This window comes from Oryza sativa, chromosome 5, assembly GCF_034140825.1.
Source record: "Oryza sativa Japonica Group chromosome 5, ASM3414082v1".
NCBI classification, from domain to species: domain Eukaryota; kingdom Viridiplantae; phylum Streptophyta; class Magnoliopsida; order Poales; family Poaceae; genus Oryza; species Oryza sativa.
Genome location: NC_089039.1, coordinates 19,820,163 through 19,841,153, shown reverse-complemented (window position 1 = coordinate 19,841,153; position 20,991 = coordinate 19,820,163). Strand labels below are relative to the sequence as shown.

General features: G+C 41.2%; 1 protein-coding gene across 1 annotated transcript; it reads left to right on the top strand.

Annotated features, from left to right (window-relative positions):
- The first annotated feature begins 1,449 nt into the window (after positions 1–1,449).
- On the top strand, positions 1,450–20,549 carry LOC4338750 (pyruvate, phosphate dikinase 1, chloroplastic-like). Its single transcript, NM_001402526.1, has 21 exons — positions 1,450–1,550; positions 1,667–1,937; positions 12,745–12,801; positions 12,909–13,142; positions 13,259–13,396; positions 14,855–15,017; positions 15,135–15,370; positions 15,555–15,683; positions 15,976–16,155; positions 16,766–16,903; positions 17,092–17,256; positions 17,391–17,552; positions 17,692–17,781; positions 17,959–18,097; positions 18,464–18,641; positions 18,794–18,923; positions 19,206–19,334; positions 19,580–19,717; positions 19,892–19,969; positions 20,057–20,148; positions 20,230–20,549. The coding sequence occupies exons 2-21, from the start codon at positions 1,713–1,715 to the stop codon at positions 20,270–20,272; spliced, it is 2,844 nt and encodes a 947-aa protein (NP_001389455.1). The 5' UTR covers positions 1,450–1,550; positions 1,667–1,712; the 3' UTR covers positions 20,273–20,549.
- Positions 20,550–20,991: the final 442 nt, after the last annotated feature.

Here is a 20,991-nt window from a genome sequence, read left to right as displayed (position 1 = left end):
CTCTCCTCGTGGGGTTAGGTCACTTAGGAGTATGTCTCTCTCCCTGTCCGGCTTGCAGCATACACGTATCCGCGCTTTGCTCGCCTGCGTGCACTCGCCAAGCGATGACTCGCCCTCCCTCGTTGAGGCCACGGGTGCTAAAGCATATGGTGACGCCTTCTTCGCACACCTATGTCACCACCATTTTCGTCTCCACCTCACCACTAAGCACATCCACCTCTGTTGGTTGCATCGACGTCGCTTCCCTAGCTCCCGTCTCTAGTCCGGATCCTATTCCTCCTTGGAGACCGAAGCTACCGCAACCATTGCTCGGTGGTTAGCGAGCGTGGAGCTGTCCTCCCCACTTTCGCGTCCTCGTTCGCCACCACAGCCATACTTCGCATGGTGATGTCTTCTCCTTCACTCACCGCTAAACTCAGTGCAACCGTTTCTACCCTAGCCCCGGCCGCCGCTCTCATAGAGGTGAAAGTTCATTTACATGTAGGTCCCACATGTTTTATGTTTTTTATTTTTCTTTTACTGATTAGCATGCCACGTAAATCAAAACAACAATCCATAGTGTTTTAAGTATTTTTATTTAATACGTGAGATGGAGTACAAAAACGAGAGATGCAAAGTGAACTTGCTAAAACACATTTTCTGGTTGATTACAGTCGCTTGTTGAGCCATTGGATCGGTCATAGGATTCGTGCTAGCATACTTAATTACGCGTAACTAGTTGTGCTTTATAGGTTACAGGTCGCTAATTAGCGGTCTACTGGAGAACTTTGCTACTATTTTTTTCTTCACTGCATGCACTCGATCAAGTATGAGTATTTGTACCGACCAGCGAAACACATATGTAATTAAAGTATAAATATGTAATTAGTATATATTAGTAGTATATTTAGACAGTAGTTACACCCTACATACACACCACTTACATATATAATTAGTATGTAATTTTGTAACTTACATATGTAATTTTAGTACTTACATATGTAATTTTGAGACTTACATTGTAAATACACTAAAATTACATATGTAATTTAGTAACCTACAATGTAAATACATGCCGACTAACTTTTGATGAAAAATATGGTGTTATAAATATAGCTACTCCCGAACTTTATTCCTTCTCTGTGAGATATCAGTGGAAACGCTCGGTGGAATCGGGGGAGTATTTGGGAGCACGCGCCGACGCGCGCGTCGTGCGTGCCGTCGTCTTTGTCGCGGTGGAGCGGAGCGCGCCCACTTGCGCGCCTGGGCCGGAGGCGGGCGCGCCGGGGGTTCGGGAATCCCCTGGAGCCACACGTAAAGGCGCGGGCGGGAGGGAGGGAGGGGCCAGCTAGGATAAGGCACGCGCGGCCGCTGCGATTGGGGCGCTTGTGAACACCGGGGCGCCACGTGGAGAGGACGTTACACTCCAGCCGCCAAATTTCCACTCCCACACCCGCGCTCCCCTCCCCTCTCTTTTCCGTGATCGCACCTCGCCCACGCGCCCCCCGCCACACACAATCTCTGCAGCTCTCCAGCTTCGTTGGAACTCGCGAATCTCTCTCCGATCCCAGGTAAAGCAGCGAACGACGTCACGCACGACGCTGCTCGGTGGATTTCGTTCCTTGCTGGGGAAAACCATGCAGAGACGAAGGTGAATGATCTGCTTTTGTGTACTTGCGTTTACCAGGTGAAGCGCGAGCTTGGAGTTGGAGGGGAGATCGATCAGGGCCAGGATGCCGTCGGTTTCGAGGGCCGTGTGCGTGCAGAGGGCGAGCGGGAATAACGGCAGGAGGTGCAGAGATGGGGCGGCCGCCGCCGGCCGCCGATCCGTCGTGGCGCAGAGAGCGCGGCACGGCAAGCCGGAGGTCGCCATCCGCTCGGGGTCCGGCGGCTCGGCGCGGGGCGGGCATTGCTCGCCTCTCAGGGCAGTGGCGGCGCCGATCCCGACTACCAAAAAGGTAAACCGTGCATGCCGCAGCTCCTCGTTCGTTCGTTGGCTCGCGCGCGCGATTGCTGTGTTTGACACACCGTTGACTCTCGATCGTGCGAGCATCTATCACTCACTGGTTCGACTCGCATGCGTATTGACGTATAGGAGCTCGGAACACACCATCGTATAGCTCACGAGGTAGCACTGTAGCGGGGATATGCGTGGTTGGCCAGCCCATTGAGCCACATAAGGCCCATTTTTTTCTACACACTTGAATTCAATCCGGCCCTATGGTTGGCACTGTCTCTCATTTATTTATTTACTCCTTTATTTAGAGGATGCGCAGATGCATGCGTTCAACATCTTTTAGGGACGGAGTACATATTTAGATTCACACGTGTGATATTGGAAGTGCGGGCTTGTGTGACGCTGTATCCTTGCACTATAAAAAAACATCTCTGCTACTAGTAGGTCATAACCGGCATCATTGTTGGTTTTTAAACTGGCAGTGTGCTACCGACAATGATACGATTGGTTTAGGGTGTGAACCAATAGTGATATATGGAGCATAACTGTTAATTCTACTTACAAACAAACATACAGTGATTTTGAACGCTCCAAAAATATATATGCAATGCCAATAGATTTGTTGATTTGCATTCACCGATCCAACAAACAACTTCATTTCATTCATCAATCTAACAATCAAAAGTTTGTAACAAATTCACTTCATTTCACCAATCCAACAATGTGGTTTCATTGATTGATCAACAATAGAATAAAGTGTAACTTTGGTGTGATGAACAACAGCTAGCAGAACAATTTCTTTCCAGAAAATTTTTATTGCATCATGCAGCTTCTAAAAATAGATAAAAGATTGCTCATGCATCTCTTCTCCTCATCACCTTCAAAGATGTAGAAGGTAGCAGAGGAGCACATCGGTTGATAATAATGTAGATGGCACTGTTAGTTGATGTTGTTGAGCTTGTGTCCCTGTTGGCAAATCAAGTAAGCACAACCCCCCTCCCCCCCACCCTCCATAGGATTTGGTCCAAGCTTGGGATGACCAGATATAATTCCACATAGCCTCATCTCTATCGCATGTTGTTGTTAAACATACCATGCGACGTCCGCCTCCATTGCTTTGTAGGTATTTGCCGCGTTGGACAGGGACCGATGTCATCGAGATCCACTCTTAATCCTGAGAGTATGAAGGCATGGAAGGGGGCCTCCACCACCACCTGCCTAACGAGATTGAGGTGGTGGCCTATGGGCTAGATCCCCCTCCCCCCTTCCAAGCAGCAAGCTCGTGGCATGCTATCCGATCAAAGGGGAGCAAGGCGGTGGCCCCTTGTTCGGAGAGTAAGGAAGTGACGGCACATCAGTTGGAGGGTAGAGAGACGGCACACTGTGCATGAGGAGAGAGGGAGGGAAAATACCAACAGTGGTACTATCATTATCAATTTATATCCTAAATTATTTGTAAAAAGAGTACAACTACATGTTCTAAATGAGATAAACCTGCAGATATTGGAAATGATGCATTTAGGTCCACATGATGTGATGATAGTTGTTCTTTGTTCAGTTTGGTTAGCATACAGATAGATATCGACAATATTTTTTTAAAGATAATGAAAGCTACAGCCAATTATACATACAGAAGTTGCTAGTCAAATCACCGCAAATTACAAGATCACAGCTTGACAAAAACAAGAAAGCAACTTAGAATATCAACCTAAGGACATACACATAAAACACCTATTGCTAAAATTCATTTATGATTAACAAGAATCTGTATAACCAAGGGTAGAGATGGGAGAAGACTGCTAGGGCTGCAACCCTACTCTTAAGTCTAAATATCCATTAGAATTGCACTATAAAATTAAAAAAAAAATGGGACAAAGTTATGTAAATTATATTAGCTGAGCCCTAAGCTTAGAAGAATTCTGGTTCTACCATAGCATAACCATTTGTTTTGGCTACCAATGACTGTTTATAAAGATTATCATCGATTAGGGAAAAAGGAAACAAAAGTATGCAAATAAATGATAATAAATCAACTCTCTAGTTGAGTAGCTAGGCTCATAGGTGCAAACTGCTGAAAGCTTAATCATTCCATCATTTGGAATCTTGGGGGTAAGACAAACTGTAATGACTCTATCTATATAGAGCTAGTGACTCCCAATCAATTTGGTAGGCTTTCTAGTTACCTTAGATATTTCTACTTTTTATCATGCACTTCACAGAGGCATCTCAGATTCTGGATTGCCAAGCCCATGGTTTCACCAAAACCAGAAAAACAGATACAGTTATATGCAAAGATTTTTTTTTTCATCAGTCCCAGACTCCCAGTACATCAAGAATGTGAACGGAATCGAGCCTGGAATCCATGGTGAGACAGGGACCGAATTCATCTTAGCAATCTAGCAACTTGATTAAGCATTTAAGCCGGTAAGCTCGACCATTAGGCAAGTGGACAAGGTTGTGATCACGCAAGTAAATAAAAACTATAGGATTTAAGTACTTTTCGCCGCGGCTAAATCCAAGTGATCACGGGCCCTTTGACAGCAATCTAGCCAATTAGCACGGAGGTGTATCAACACATGCATGAATGGAATATATTTCTCCCTGGTGCAGAGAGGTTCATTTCACTTGGCATCATCACGGACCTAAGCAAACATTAGGGGCATATGCTACGAAATTCTTGTCTGTCCATCAAATGTTTGGTAGCAATAATATTCCCATGTTCACTCGTGCATATTGCTAATTTTGTTGTTTTGTTGACGTTTAACTCAAATCATGGTTTCTATAAGTTACTTCATGGTATTTTGAGGAACTACCAAATCATGGTGAATCATATATGATCGAACTACCAAATCGGCCGACAGTGCAATATACATGGTTCTGTTCTCTGGTTTTGCCCCTAGTTCAGCCCATTTCTAGTTAGGGCATAAGGTGTTTTCTTTTAAAAGAACTAGGTGATTCTCCGCGCTTTGCTGCGGGAATACTAAGCAATATTCCGACAATCATGCTAGGTGTAAAAAAAAATGAAATATGATGGTTTATTAGTACTTATCATAAAACAAACAAATGATAAATGTGATTTAATTTAATGTAGAACATATTGATAATTATATGTTAAATATTACAAAAATGATAGATATAATTGTTAAAATATTGTGAAAATGATGTAAGGGGTGATGATTAGATATACTTGCATGTTGATTTGTATAATTAAATAAATTATAGATTATAGATGATGTTGTATGCTTGCATGGGGTTAACTATATAATTATTGCTAGTGGGTAATGATGTGGCATGGTTACATGTTGAGTTTTAGGAGTTAGTGAGCATCAACTTTATAGTAAGATATGATTATTATTACCTAAACAACATATCTCGATCCTAAAATATAGTTATCTGTAGTTGTTACTCTATATTTTGGGACATAGAAAATAATAGCAAAGCATTTATAAACTTATTTGGTATGGCATATTAATATAGTAGGATAGCAAATTGAACTAGCCCTAAATTAGCTTTGCCAATATTTAACATCAAACTACAAAAAATCATTTTATCGAATTTTTGGGTTGCCAATATTTTGAGAAGTTTATAATATTGGCTAAAAGCCAAACAGAACCTTAGTTAATCGGAACTATATTTTTCGTGATCTAAGATAGTTGTTGTAGAAATGAATGTTGCTACACAAATCAAGACGCTCTAGGTATATGTGATACAAATAACATAAAAATATGTCGTCATTCGTGCTCAGGATGGTTCTGTTCAAAATATGCTGGAATTTGTCAGTTCCATGCCCTTCCTATTAGAGCCGCAAGAATGATTTTTTAAAAGGACAAGAAAAGAACCGGTTTATACTGTTTTTTATTCTGCATTTCAGTTCTGGGGGTGTCGTGCGTTTTTGTTTGCTGCAAAAACAGCCATCCTGCATAGGAAACCAGAGTTTCAAATGCCCACAGATTCTACCGAGTATAGTTAATTAGTGGTAAATTAATTCTAACTAGGACGCAGGCCCTATTATCAACGTTGGCGTCTTAGCGACAGGAGGACAAACACGGTTATAGGTATGTATACCTTGTCTCAAGTAAGTCCAAAGATGTTTGTTAATTGTTATGAAATGTAGGCATGGTTGCGATGAGATTACGAGACCCATAGTCTTCGTGGTTTTATGGGGGGAAAAGTTATGTCCAAATGCACCAGTTTACTCAATATCCTAAGCTTGAAACAAGCTAAAATACCGTATATTCTAACAGTCGAATGTTTTAAATTATAATAGATTTAAACAAGTGATCTAAAATAATAATAATAATAATAATAATAATAATAATAATAATAATAATAATAATAAGTTTTCTAGAAAACTTAATTTTTTATAGCGTGAGCAAATAATCTGTTTTAATAATCCCGTGAATAAACTGATTCGTTGCACACTTACCACATGATGCCTATGTGATGTGGTTTGGCTACAACAGAGATGACATGCACAAAATAAGCAGGTCAATCTCTCTATCTTTCTTTCCTATCTAATTACAAATGTTGTTCCGGTTGTTTAGTTTGTTCTCTTATATAAATATGTTTGTTAGTTTTTATGACCAATACTGCTTTTAATCCTCATTAAGTAGCATAGAAATTACTCTAATATTGTTCAACATCTATTATATTATTACAATAGCCTTAAAAGAAGACATCACGTTCGTTGTGAAACTAGAAATTTTCATATTAGTCTGATAAAAAAAAGAGTTCAAATAAAAATACAATTTATAAATAAAATAAATTCGAAATAAAAAATAAAGAATATTGAAAAAACACTTCATTAAAAATCAACATTAGAAAAATAAGAGTACAAGTAGGATTGCAATTCAAAAGTAACAGAAATTCAAAATAAAAAAAGCAATACTAAAATAACATTCCATATAGAATAAGAGATTAATTAAAATTTACAAATAAAAATAAATAAGTTACAAAAACTAGAAAATTAAAAATAAGAGTTCAAATAGAAATACAATTTAGAATAACTAAAATTAGGAATAAAAATAAGAAATATTAAAAAAGACATCTAGAACAAAAACACCAGATTAATTAAATTTAAAAAATAGGTTAATTAAATTTAAAAACAAAAAGTAAAATAAATACTGAAATTAAGAAAATAATATGAGAATTCAAGTAAGAATACAATTTAAAAATAGGTGAAATTTGAAAATAATAATAAGTAATAATAAAAAATAGTCAGCGTAAAATATAATACGAGATTAATTAAAATTCAAAATTAATAAAATAAATTCCAAAATTAGAAAATAAAATTTAAGTTTAAGTAGGAATATAATTTATAAAATTGAAATTAAAAAGAAATATTGAAAAACATTCCATCTAAAATACAACGGTGGCAAATGACAATAAATAAGAGATAGCAGGTGAACCGTAAAGGAGTAGGATGATATCGTCTAATGGGACATATAATATAAAAATTATAAAACAAAGCCCCAATAATGATTATATTTGATTTTTAGAATCCTAATAATGATTAAGAGTTGTGGCAGATAGTTAGGATCACAGCGGCTGACATGACTTCTAGGATGTAAAAGAATAATCCAACAATGAATTGGTTTAGCTTTTCAAATACTAGTGAGAATAAAGAGAAGGAACAATGAACGGGCTGTAAAGAGTACATAGATAGTGTTTGATGTGACTTCTATAAACTATAAAACAAAACTCAATAAGATAATAAACTTAAAAATTACAAGGTAATCAAGATTTTTAAAGAAGTCATGACAGATCGAGCAGACAAAGGAGTAAGGAGGTGATGGTTGGTGTGACTTTTAAAAAAATATAAAATTAGGAACCCGATGATAGTAAGGTTCAATTTTTTAAAATTCTAACAATTTTTCTAAAAAAATAATGTGTAAACCAATTTAGATAATTTTATATGGGTGTTAGCCGTATAATTACGTGGGCCTCCCACCTAGTTTAATTAAGGTAGTCGTTTTTATGTTGCTTTAAAAGTAAGGGACTACCTATACATTTGTCGATAAATTTTCTCCTAAAAATTTGACAGATATAATTATAGTACAACCGTAGTGTGATTACACTGTAACTTGTATGTAATTACACTGTAACTTGCATGTAACTACAGTGTAACTTTTATGTAAGTTTCATGTAATTTTGAATGGTTAGATCTATTACAAGATTTGTTCTGGTGAGGAAGAAAAAAATCACAGCACACACATGTGTGAAAGGATTTGTTCCCACGACCTCTATTTTATCGAAATAACATGTTACTGAGAGATTTTTGAAAGTTATATACAAGTTACATGTAAGTTACAGTGTAATTACACTACGAATGTACTGTAATTACATCAGTTAATTTTTTGGAGGAAAATTTATCAATAAATATATAGCAAATTCGTAAAAGTAAATGTTAAAGTTTGATTACTCTAGGTTTCCTGCTGACTTAGGAAAAAGGTATTAGCAAACAATACGAGTTAGGAGTACAAAAGGCTAGGCAATTGATTTTTTTTATATAAAAAGTAGTCTAGTTTGATTTTGCTTTAGTTATACTACTAAATTCCAATAATGGGGGGAAATGGGTGGTTCAAACGTGGCAATGCAAACTGGCTGTGGCTGAGGCAATGGATAATCCTATGATCCTATCCCTTACCATCTTCTAACCTAGAAGTGCACTTGGAGTTGCCCAGGTAATGAAAAACATGCAACACGTTTCTTATGGAAATTTTCCCCTTGGCAAAATTTTGACATGATCCGATAGCTTAATTTTCAACAAACAAGCGTCTTTTTCATTGTTCATTTGTAAGAAGAGATTATGGGTGTGTTTGAGAAGGAGTGGATTGAGAAGATTGGGAAGATACGTAAAACGAGGTGAGCCATTAACACATGATTAATTGAGTATTAATTATTTTAAACTTCAAAAATGGATTAATATGATTATTTAAAGCAACTTTTCTATAGAAATTTTTTATAAAAAACACACCGTTTAGTAGTTCAGAAAACGTGCGCGCGAAAAACAAAACTATCTTTCTCTCTTTCTCCTGCGCTCAAACGCAGCCTATGTCGTTGACATATCTTCCAGCTCTACTACGTAGAACGAATTTACTGCTTGTGTTAGTCGTTAAAAAAAATTTACTGTTTGTGTTTGAGTCTTAAAAAAAAGAATTTACTGCTTGTGCTATTTTTTCTTCTTTCTTTGTCGCGCCGATCGTCTTTAGTTTTCACTACCCGCACATGCTGCGCCACGATATAGCGGCTATAGCTAGCGTGGCTGCGTGAGGCCGGCTCGCGCACTCGTGCGGTTGCACGTGCCGCGCCGCGCGGTGCCCTGTCGCGCTAACGCCGTGCGCGCGCGTGCGTGCGCTAGCTGCGCCGCCGCCGTGGAGTGGAAGCGGAATACCAGCCTCCGCGCCCGCGGGTTTTCCACTTTTTTTCCCCTTCCGCGCTGCGTCCGTCCAAAGCCCATGACGCGCGCGCGGGGCCGCGACGCGACGCGATGCGTTGCGCGCAGCCGCGCCGGGCCGGGCGCGCGTTGATCGATGGTGCAGTGGGTGAACGGTGGTGATGCCGTCGCGCGCGGCCACGCGTCGAGCCAGCCCGGCCGCGCGGCAGAACTGAACAACGTACTATCAAAAAGGCCACCAGATGCAGGTGGCCGGCGCCTCTCGGCACACGGCACTAGCTCGGCTCCGGCTTGTCGTCTCGCGGTGTTCCACGACCTCACCCAGCAGCAGCCTCATCGTCGCCGTTTGACGAGCGGCAACCTACGCACATACTCTGACGACGCCCGCAATTTTCACCTTACGTTTGCATCAAGGCCTTTGGGAGAAGCACAACTCCTCGTCGAGAAAATTATACATACATGGACTGCATCTTTTACCCTACAACATACCGATGCCAAAATTTAAATCTTAAAATTTACTTTTATAGTTGATTTTGAGGTATTTTATTGTATTTTTACATTAATATTTAAATCACTAAAAGCACATTTATAAAAGTTTTAAAGCCCTACTACGGCGCTCTCTACTGATAGTCAAAAACAATCAGAATCGTTGATTTCTTTTAATTGAAGTGATTCAGATTTAATACGGAGGGGCATTATTGTAAAACAATAGGTATGATGGGGTATAATCATTATTTAGTAATGACTAAACCTTTTTTTCTCTTTTTTTCTTTGCTTTTTGATGGAATATAAGCGATGTCAATGCAATGGATGACCACATATCCATCTAGACCAAAAAACATAAATGACAAAGTTACCTAATCACTATATTAGTAAAATACTAATTTACTCTTAATAACGAACTATCCAAACATTTCTACCGGTAGTACAATACCAATAAAGAGCACCGAAACATCACTCAAAGTTTTAACCATAATTTTTTTATACGCTAATACGCTATTTGACGAATTATCACTAATTGGACAACCGATGCTAGCCATGGATATATTTTCGGTGACACAATTATCTACGATATTTGCCTGTTGAGTACTACGTGTAACACGATCCTAAGTATGTGCGGCGTAGTATAGTCTACCTGTCACTCTGAAAAACGAGGCACCTGCAGCACAGCGAATTGCCAACTCCTTTTCCCCCAAAAGGCACGCTCGAATGTGGTGTCACGGTCACGAAACGATCGTTCACTGTCGCAAGAGGGTTACAGGAGTAGTAGAGAATCATATCCTCACGGCGACCAGCAGGGACGGACCAGACGTGTAGCTGAGCTGCAAATCCATCCCGCGATACGCGCAGTCACACGCACAACGGCACAAGCAAGACGGGTCGGGAAACCCATCCTGCCACGGCGGACGTGGCTATCCGTGTCGTGCGTGGCCATGGCGTGTGCTCGCCTCGGACTCGTCTTATCTCTCTTGCAGGTAGCCCAAAGTGTCCGCTTGCTTGGAGAATTTTGCGCGTTCACACCGGCAGAACTATTATTTTTAGCTTAATCAAACCGGCCATGTGATCCCTGATTATTTTCTGTTTTTTTAACTCACCAAATTTATTTCAAATTAGAAACATATTACATGGTTAACCTTACATTTGAATGAACTAAAGCAATCTTCAAATCTTTCGCAAAGCATCTTTTACTAGGATAGGCTAGGTGAGATATGTTGTGACAAACGTGAGCTGGATCGATGCTATAGTTTGTACACACCTTTCTCATATAAAGAGTGATAAAACTCCAAGGAAAAACAGATTAGCACTTTTTTGGGGCCATCCTAATGCAAGCAAGCAAGGCTTATATGGCCTGTGCTTTTTTGCTTTAATAAGCCTTTTAGTCCCCTTCCCTAGTCTCATGAAGTTCATGGCACCAAACACCTCAACAAGTGGCAAATGATGAAATGATGTAAATGCACAACTACTTTATTTTGGGCTGGACGTGTTGGTTCTCAACTGAACCTGCACCGCTATCAGACAGTGTACATAACGCAATCGCTGAGCAAAGGAAACAGAAAGGCTACTGCCCAGCGCCATTTTATTTGGCCATTTCTGCTGCAAAAGCTCTCTTTATTTGTTTCTGAATATTTGAATGCCAATTTGGCGACACCAATTTCTAGAGAGTTTCCGTGGTGGCAAGACAACCTGGTACTTATTGTATAGTGCTTTCCTTTTCGAGTTGATTTTCCATTTGCATTTGCAAAGATTTATATAACAAATTTGAGTATAAAGAATACATCAGTGATGAAGTGGCGTGACTGGCTCAAATCGAGCTAAGAGAGATCACTCGAGCAATAATGAACAGTGAATCAGAATAATGGATACGTTACTGTCCAGTACATTGCTACTGATCCTTGATGCGTGTGTTTTGTGGTGATAAGTTTGAGCCGTAAAAGCAGTGGTCGAAGCTAAACAAAACAACACCATCAAACCAATTTTGGAGTTTTATCTGGGATATTATGCGTGGTAGTGGTATTCTTGGATGCCTTTGGTGACATAATTTGTTGTTGACCCCAACTTTTTTTAAGGACAAAAATGTTTGTGTCAACACTAGTGTTACTATGTGCCCATGTCATATGTACACTGCTTAAGCGGTGAGCACCAGAAACATACAACCGATGAAGCGTACGTTGCTCACACGAGCAAAAGTAACTTTGGTGTAAAGATATTTGGCTCTTCTCTAGTTTGTTGGAGCACATTACGTTGCATTTTCGACCTATTATAAGTCACACTAACCATTTTACATTTTCATGATCTGCTCAATTTCGTGCACACCTCCTGTACATGTTAATTTCTCTCTAGTGCTAATTAACGATGGGCTCTGCACAAACTCCCCTGGTTTTGATACAGACAAGTCCAATTTTATTCCCGCTTAAAACTAACAAAGCTTGCATTTTATCTATAACACGTCTAATTTCTTGTGGGCACTGCACATATTCCCCTGGTTTTGATACAGGCGTATCCAAAATTCACTCACACTTAAAAGCTCAAAAAAGCTCCCATTTTAATCACCACACGTCTAACAAATTTCTTGTTCACATCCACAGAAGAAGCTATCCATGCTGTACTTTACATTGCAGTATTAGACTTTTTATACTACTTTTACATTACATTATTAGACCTTTTTTTAACACAAAAATCCACCTACCCAACCAATTTTTTGCCGGGCTGGTCCTCCTCCCCCCGCATGAGCCGCCCGTGCGATGACGTCTCCCGGTGGGTCACACCGTCACACACCGTGCTATAAATAGGGGGGCTTGGCCTCTCCGCCATGAGCACCACACTTCACCAGCTTCGCTTTGCACAAAGCCTCAGTGCCTCACTGCACTTGCACCGGTCACTAATGGCTCCGGCTCAATGTGCTCGTGTGCAGAGGGTGTTCCACTTCGGCAAGGGCAAGAGCGAGGGCAACAAGGCCATGAAGGACCTGGTAAAAATAATCGCTGTTGATACGAGATGATGATGTTATGAACTTGGAATTTTGATTGTTTTTTACACTGGTTTTGGTTGGTTGGGGGGGGGGGGGGGGGTGTACAGCTGGGAGGGAAGGGGGCGAACTTGGCGGAGATGGCGAGCATCGGGCTGTCGGTGCCGCCGGGGTTCACGGTGTCGACGGAGGCGTGCCAGCAGTACCAGGCGGCGGGGAAGACGCTGCCGGCGGGGCTGTGGGAGGAGATCGTCGAGGGGCTCCAGTGGGTGGAGGAGTACATGGCGGCGCGCCTCGGCGACCCCGCCCGCCCTCTCCTCCTCTCCGTCCGCTCCGGCGCCGCCGTGCGTATCACTTACTTATATTTACTCTCTCTCTCTCTTCCTCTCTGCCACGCCGGCGATGTGACAGATCGATTGATCTCCGTTGCTGATCGATCCGTGCGTGCGTGTGTGTGCAGGTGTCGATGCCGGGGATGATGGACACGGTGCTGAACCTGGGGCTGAACGACGAGGTGGCGGCGGGACTGGCGGCCAAGAGCGGCGACCGCTTCGCGTACGACTCCTACCGCCGTTTCCTCGACATGTTCGGCAACGTGGTACGTACTCCTCATCAGATCACACTCGCCCGGCTCGCTGACTCGGCAGCTAGCTGCCTAGCTCGTCGGAGCTCACGAGCTTAATTTTACTTTTTCTCTGCTACTTTCGTGTGCGTCAACACTGCCACGGCTGCATCGACGTGGTGGGTAAGTTATTTATGCTGCGTCAGCGACGCGACGGTGGTGGCTGCGGATGCGCATACTTTTGTGCGTTGGGTGGGGCCCGGTTCTTCCGTCTCATCCTATGTGGGGGGAATTTGTCCGCACTAGAGTCACTCCAACTTCCCAAAGCTTATTGTTCTTTTGTGGCTCTATTTTACTATTAGAAAATAGGGAATAATTTTAGTAGTATTTGACTTTAGAAAAGTTACAAGGAGAATATTTTAGTATTGTGTCAAGAAAAAAAAGGAAAAAAAAACAAGAGATAGTATGTCCCTCTCGATCGTATATGCGATTATGTGCTAGCAAGGGATTAACATGGAACTTGCTGTCAATATTTGATCTCCTCGTACAAAGAATACAAGATGTTTTCTTAGGAGACCTGTACGGCACTATTGCCGTATTTTGACCATAGTTCTTTAATTTTATTGGAAAGGATGACTGGTGAAGGCGATGGGTGGTTAGCAGTACAATTTGACACTCCTTACTAGCTCAGCTCACATATACTCCTATTTCATGTAATAATTAAATTAATCAGTACAGGGTCCTCCAACATAGTACCTGATAACATCTGCAATATGGAAATATCTGTCTTCCTAGAAGTTCAAAGACAAGTTGGTTGCTACTCCAGTCATACAACCAATTACTTTTTTTTCACCTATATTCATCAAAGCTTATTTTTTTTGGAAAAAATGTTCTTAATTTTATTCTTTTTTAGCAAATTTAATTTAGAGTAAAAAACAGTAAGTTTTATTATATTTTTCAAGCGCACCGTTCACCACACCGGTCTCGGCGGTCTGCACAACTTTTGCCCTTTGCTTGGGGTGCGCAACCGGTCGGTCGGTCACCTTGCACCGGACCGGACCGGTCCGGTCGCTGGAGTCGAAGTGGTTCGAACTCCACTGCGTCCCGAGCCCTCGACCACCTCCCTCCTCCTACCAATCCCAGCCATGGTTCGACTCATCACAAGCGCCGCCGCGGCGGCGGCGGCGGCGGCGACGGCGGCGCGGAGGAGAGCGCCCTGCGGACCGCGCCTGAGCCCATCATGGATGCTAGACCTATACCAGCTTCGATTGCCTTGGCCGCGATTCGCTGGTAAGATAAGGCCAGAGGGTTTCGGTAGGATGTCGCAAGGATGAGCCGCAGAATCGTGAATTTGTGATGGGTGTTAGTTGTTACTCAATAGAGGGGAATTTTGCCTTTATTCAGCCCAAAAATTGGTTACAGGTCATGAATGCTTCCTGGTTCTTGAATGCTACAGAGATCAGTTCTTAGAATTTTTTTCTCTCTCTTTTCCAGGTCATGGACATTCCTCATGCACTGTTCGAGGAGAAGCTCGAAGCCATGAAAGCAGTCAAGGGGCTGCACAACGACACTGACCTGACTGCCACTGACCTCAAAGAACTAGTGGCACAGTACAAGGATGTCTATGTTGAAGCTAAGGGAGAGCCATTTCCCTCTGGTATGCCCATAAAGTTTCACTCTTCGTGATATCTGAAATTAATTAGTGTTTTGATGAAACTGAGCCTTTTCTTTTGGCGTCTGAATGCTAATGTACTGTGTTGTTTGCTTGCCATAGATCCCAAGAAGCAACTGCAGCTGGCCGTGTTGGCCGTGTTCAACTCATGGGATAGCCCAAGAGCAATCAAGTACAGAAGCATAAACAAGATCACTGGGCTGAAGGGCACTGCTGTAAACGTGCAGACCATGGTGTTTGGAAACATGGGGAACACCTCTGGCACGGGTGTGCTCTTCACTAGGAACCCAAGCACTGGAGAGAAGAAGCTTTACGGCGAATTCCTTGTGAATGCTCAGGTATGGCTCACACCCTGTTGCTCCTATTTGCATCTAGCTGCTAACTGTTGCACACCTGTGGTTTGTGTGTATGAATCAATGTATGAGCAATATGTTTCCTGCTGATCGTATTGGGTTATGCAAGCGGCGATAATTCATATATACCCGAACGATTTCTTATAATGCAATATTATTTCTTCTGCAGGGTGAAGATGTGGTTGCTGGAATCAGAACTCCAGAGGATCTTGATGCTATGAGGGACCACATGCCGGAGCCTTATGAAGAGCTCGTTGAGAACTGCAAAATTTTGGAGAGTCACTATAAAGAAATGATGGTACAATATTCTAATTTGCTTTATGCATCAATACCTTATTAGATAATGGGATTAAGGCAGTTCTAGAGGCATAAGTGTCCTACTTTTCCCTCAAACTGAAACTTAAAAGGAAGCACGATCGTCTGATCATATACTCGAGCATTGTCTTGGTGATATCTCATTACCTCCAATAGCTTGCACACAGAAATAAGTGATTTGAAACGTCTTGATCATGCTCTTGGTTTAGCAACTAGGTAATGTGCCTCCATTATTTTTTTTTGGGAGACTAACTTAATTTTCATGTATAATGCAGGATATTGAATTTACTGTTCAGGAAAATAGGCTTTGGATGCTTCAGTGCAGAACAGGAAAGCGCACAGGAAAAGGTGCTGTAAAGATTGCTGTAGACATGGTTAACGAGGGCCTTGTTGAGCGCCGCACAGCACTTAAGATGGTAGAACCAGGTCACCTGGATCAGCTTCTTCATCCTCAGGTATTGTATAACTAAGAGGCTCTAATGGTCTATAAACTCATGCACCACATAAATGGACACGTACAATTTCATAATACCTCTGTTATCCCAAAATGCCGTGTTGCTCTTTTAGAACAATTTTGTTGGGTTGGTGTATTGATGTCATAGAAGTTACCACATCGATTGCGTGCTTAGAATAAATCAGTTAATACTTAATAGTAAGCTAGAATAATCAAAGATTAAATGTGTGTTTGCGATCTATTAGTGAAATTTGATACGCATGTCTGCTTTAATTCTGAACATCAAAATCTTTATGTTATATTTTTCCACAAAATAGGTAGAGTGTTTGTTACTTGAACTCTGAGCATTTTGAATTATTTGGAATGAGTTTTAGCAAACAACAGAGATTATCTCATTACGTCTTGTGTAGTAAAGTATAATACTATTATCATAACTAACAAATATCAAACATAATCACACAAGTATTGATGTTGGTAACTGTTGTTTTAAAATTTTGTTGCCTGCTAGTTTCTGCACAGGTCTTGGACATTGCGTACTTGAGTTTCAGTTCACAACTAAATTAATGGCAGTTATTGATATCTCACTTTTAATCTTTTGTTATGAAAACCAGTTTGAGAACCCATCAGGGTATAAAGACAAAGTTATTGCCACGGGCTTACCTGCATCACCTGGGGCTGCTGTGGGCCAAATTGTATTCACTGCCGAGGATGCTGAAGCATGGCATGCCCAAGGGAAAGATGTTATTCTGGTACGTCCTGATCATCTGTCTTTCTAGGACAAATTTGTTTGTTTCGTCCATGTTAGAATATTAAACAGCTGCTTATAGGAAAAAAAATAGATTTATCACAGCTTTATTCAAGCTGCACTTGAAAACTCCACATTGCATCGTTGCATTTGGTGTATCTTGACATTTTCCTGTCCATTATGAATGTAAAGGTGAGGACAGAGACCAGCCCAGAGGATGTTGGTGGCATGCATGCAGCTGTTGGAATTCTTACAGCAAGAGGTGGTATGACCTCTCACGCTGCTGTTGTTGCGCGCGGATGGGGCAAATGTTGTGTGTCAGGATGCTCAAGCGTCCGTGTAAATGATGCGTCCAAGGTGATTATACTAGATTCTTGCACCACACAAACATTTAAGAGTTCTCTTATGTACAAAGGCTGCCTTTCACACATCGAGTTTGCAATTACCATTTTATACTGCAGATAGTTGCTTAATTTGCTGTGTCTCTACAGATTGTAGTGATTGAAGACAAGGCGCTGCATGAAGGTGAGTGGCTATCGTTGAATGGATCAACTGGTGAAGTGATCATTGGCAAGCAGCCACTCTGCCCACCAGCCCTTAGTGGTGATTTGGAAACTTTCATGTCTTGGGTGGATGAAGTTAGGAAACTCAAGGTAAGCAAAATATGTTTCAAGTTGAAGTCAGCTGAAAAAGGGACATTAGTTTTATTTACTCACTAAGGTCAAGGCTACCTAGTTCTGTTGCACCAGCATCAATAAAAAATGCTTATTGTGAGTATGTTCCATGTTCTAGGTTATGGCAAATGCTGATACCCCCGAGGATGCAACAACAGCCAGACAGAATGGGGCAGAAGGAATTGGGCTATGCCGGACTGAACATATGGTGTGTATTAACTTTGTTTGTTAATGCTCTTTTTTTTTCTCTTTTTTGCTAGGATGATATGTGCCTGAACTTTTTAGTTGAGTTTAACATTTAGAAGCTAGATTCATGGATGCAACTCTTCTCTTCTAGTCAATGCAGATAATTTCATGCCCTCTTCTCTTTTTCTTCTCTTCATAGTTCTTCGCTTCAGACGAGAGGATTAAGGCTGTCAGGCAGATGATTATGGCTTCAAGTCTTGAACTGAGGCAGAAAGCACTAGATCGCCTTTTGCCTTATCAGAGGTCTGACTTTGAAGGCATCTTCCGTGCAATGGATGGTATGCGAAATTTTTACCATAATAATATATATGTCTTAATGAATTTAGATGCACTAGTGTTTAATTGAAGGAAACAAAAACAGTTTTGCTTTCTTAAATATAAGTTAATTGATTGTTCTAGTGTAGATGCAACGTTATAAATTTGCAAAAGGGATGCAATATACTTTTAGAAGATTGCCTATATTATCTTAACATATTATGCATCATGTAAGTTAATGGGCACGATTCTGCTATGATTCTTCTTTTATGGAAAGGGGTACATTGATGGATGTATGATTCATTCAACATAGTCTTAATTCATTGCATCTTGCACACAACATGCTTGGTCATACAGGCGTTTAAAAATGGTTTTTTGTTGCATTCCAGGGCTTCCGGTAACTATTAGACTCTTGGATCCTCCACTTCATGAGTTCCTTCCAGAAGGCCATGTTGAGGATATGGTGCGTGAGCTATGCTCTGAAACTGGAGCAGCTCAGGATGATGTCCTTGCAAGAGTAGAAAAACTTTCCGAAGTAAATCCAATGCTTGGTTTCCGTGGGTGCAGGTTGGTTTTTGCACTTTGCTATTCAGTGTTGAATTAGGTCTTTCCTTTTCCAGAGCATTTACTTGGTTATTGTCCTACTTTATTTGAGGTTGCAGCAACAATCTACATTTGCATCATTTTCCTTTACTAATGCTGGGACCACTCAATTTCAGGCTTGGTATATCATACCCTGAATTGACTGAAATGCAAGCCCGTGCCATCTTTGAAGCTGCTATAACCATGACCAACCAGGGTATTCAAGTCTTTCCGGAGATAATGGTTCCCCTTGTTGGAACTCCTCAGGTATGTGTTTGCTTTCTTCTTTTCATTCATAGTACCTGACTTGTGTAATTGACTGTCTGTGAAGGTGCTGCAATTTAGATGATAACTTATATTTACATGAATTCCAATTTCTAGAATCATGCAAGTATTAAATCACGTGTGAATGGAACATTGACTTCATCCGGGAAATGGTTCATTCCATTTCTTCATATTTACCTTCTTTGATGTTCTAATATATTTGATTACATTGTTCTTTTCGGTTGGTTTTCAAACAATTGACATTTGAGTATTTTGCTGTGACAGGAATTGGGGCATCAAGTGGATGTTATCCGTCAAATTGCCAACAAGGTGTTCACAGACATGGGAAAAACTATTGGCTACAAAGTTGGAACTATGATTGAAATTCCCAGGGCAGCTTTAGTGGCTGATGAGGTAAGAAACAACTGATAGCTCCCTTCTTTTTTGAAAATCTTCAGTATGGTTATTGTCATTCAACATGTAGACAGAACTGTACATGCAACATGGCTAGTAATAGAATCTTGGATATTACCCTAAAGGATATTTTGATCTTGAAATAGTGAATGATTATAAAAATATTCAAAGTTCAAATGATGAGTTTATGTTTTCTTTAAACCTATAAGCTGACAGTGCTGTGTTGGCTGCACATTTATTGACAGATAGCAGAGCAGGCTGAGTTCTTCTCCTTTGGAACAAACGACCTAACACAGATGACATTTGGTTACAGTAGGGATGATGTGGGGAAGTTCCTTCCCATCTATCTGTCTCAGGGTATCCTCCAGCATGACCCCTTTGAGGTAAATTTGTACAGCCAAAATGGCCTCCCTTGATAAACACCCCTATTTCCCAACATTTACAGATGTGAGCAACTCATCTGCATATTCTTTTCCCAACTCTCGAGTCCTGACTTCTGATTTGGTGCAATCTGACCAATTTCTATCATGTAACATACCTGTTGATGAATATATTAGGTGCTTGATCAGAGGGGAGTTGGGGAGCTGGTTAAGCTGGCTACAGAGAGAGGCCGCAAAGCTAGGCCTAACTTGAAGGTTAGCCTTTCACTGGAGCTGAGGACATCACCTTGTATAGAATCCATGGTTTCTTATATTGAAATGTTTTTCTTTTTTTGTAAACAGGTGGGCATCTGTGGTGAACATGGTGGAGAGCCTCTGTCAGTCGCTTTCTTTGCGAAGGCTGGGCTGGACTATGTTTCTTGTTCGCCTTTCAGGTCGGTTGAGTGATGAAAATCGAGAACTCTACTCATAAATTCACAGAACAATCACTAACTGTTATTAACTCTCTTTGGCAGGGTCCCAATTGCTAGGCTAGCTGCAGCTCAGGTGCTCCTCTGATGATGACGCCCTTCTCTTTACCGGCAACCAGATCGCCTGCTGTTGGTGCACCTGGTGAAGAATAATAAATACATAGCCATGGAATGGTGGAAACTCTGCTGCCTGTCAAAGGCGCCGTTGTATGTAGTATGCATGTTCGCATGTAAGCCTATGTGGTGGTAGTTTTCTGAAAATTTCGCTTGAACTGCCATGGTAATGTACCAAACAGCGATGACGACGAAGAATCGAATAAAGGTGGTGATTACCTATAATCCAAGTCCCTGCATCTTCTTCTTTCGATCGCTCTTCTCCTGAGTTGAAATGTGAAATGGTAGCATTTCATCCTACAACATAGTAAGCCAAGTTGTTGAAAACCAGCAGTTGATTGATCATATCCAATGGAGATGCTCAGGTGTGTGTCCTTGGTGAATTAATCACGAGTTGAAAGCTAGATCATCATCATCTTCATACTGGAGAGGAATGACATGAGTCAAAGATAGATCACATCCATCTTCATTGAAGGAGGAAGGACACTTCAATCAAAGCTAGCTGACTGGCTGGTCCTTAGGATTGAAGGAATTTTTGGAGGAAAAGCAGAGGAATCCAATCCAATGGAATAATTCCTATGAGTCACTTAGAGCTTGTTTGGTTGCTGCCCTGACAACAAGTTGCCTGGCCGAAGACATGCCTGAGACTAATTTGTGAGTGTTTGGTTGCTACCCTGAGGCTCCTTCCACCTT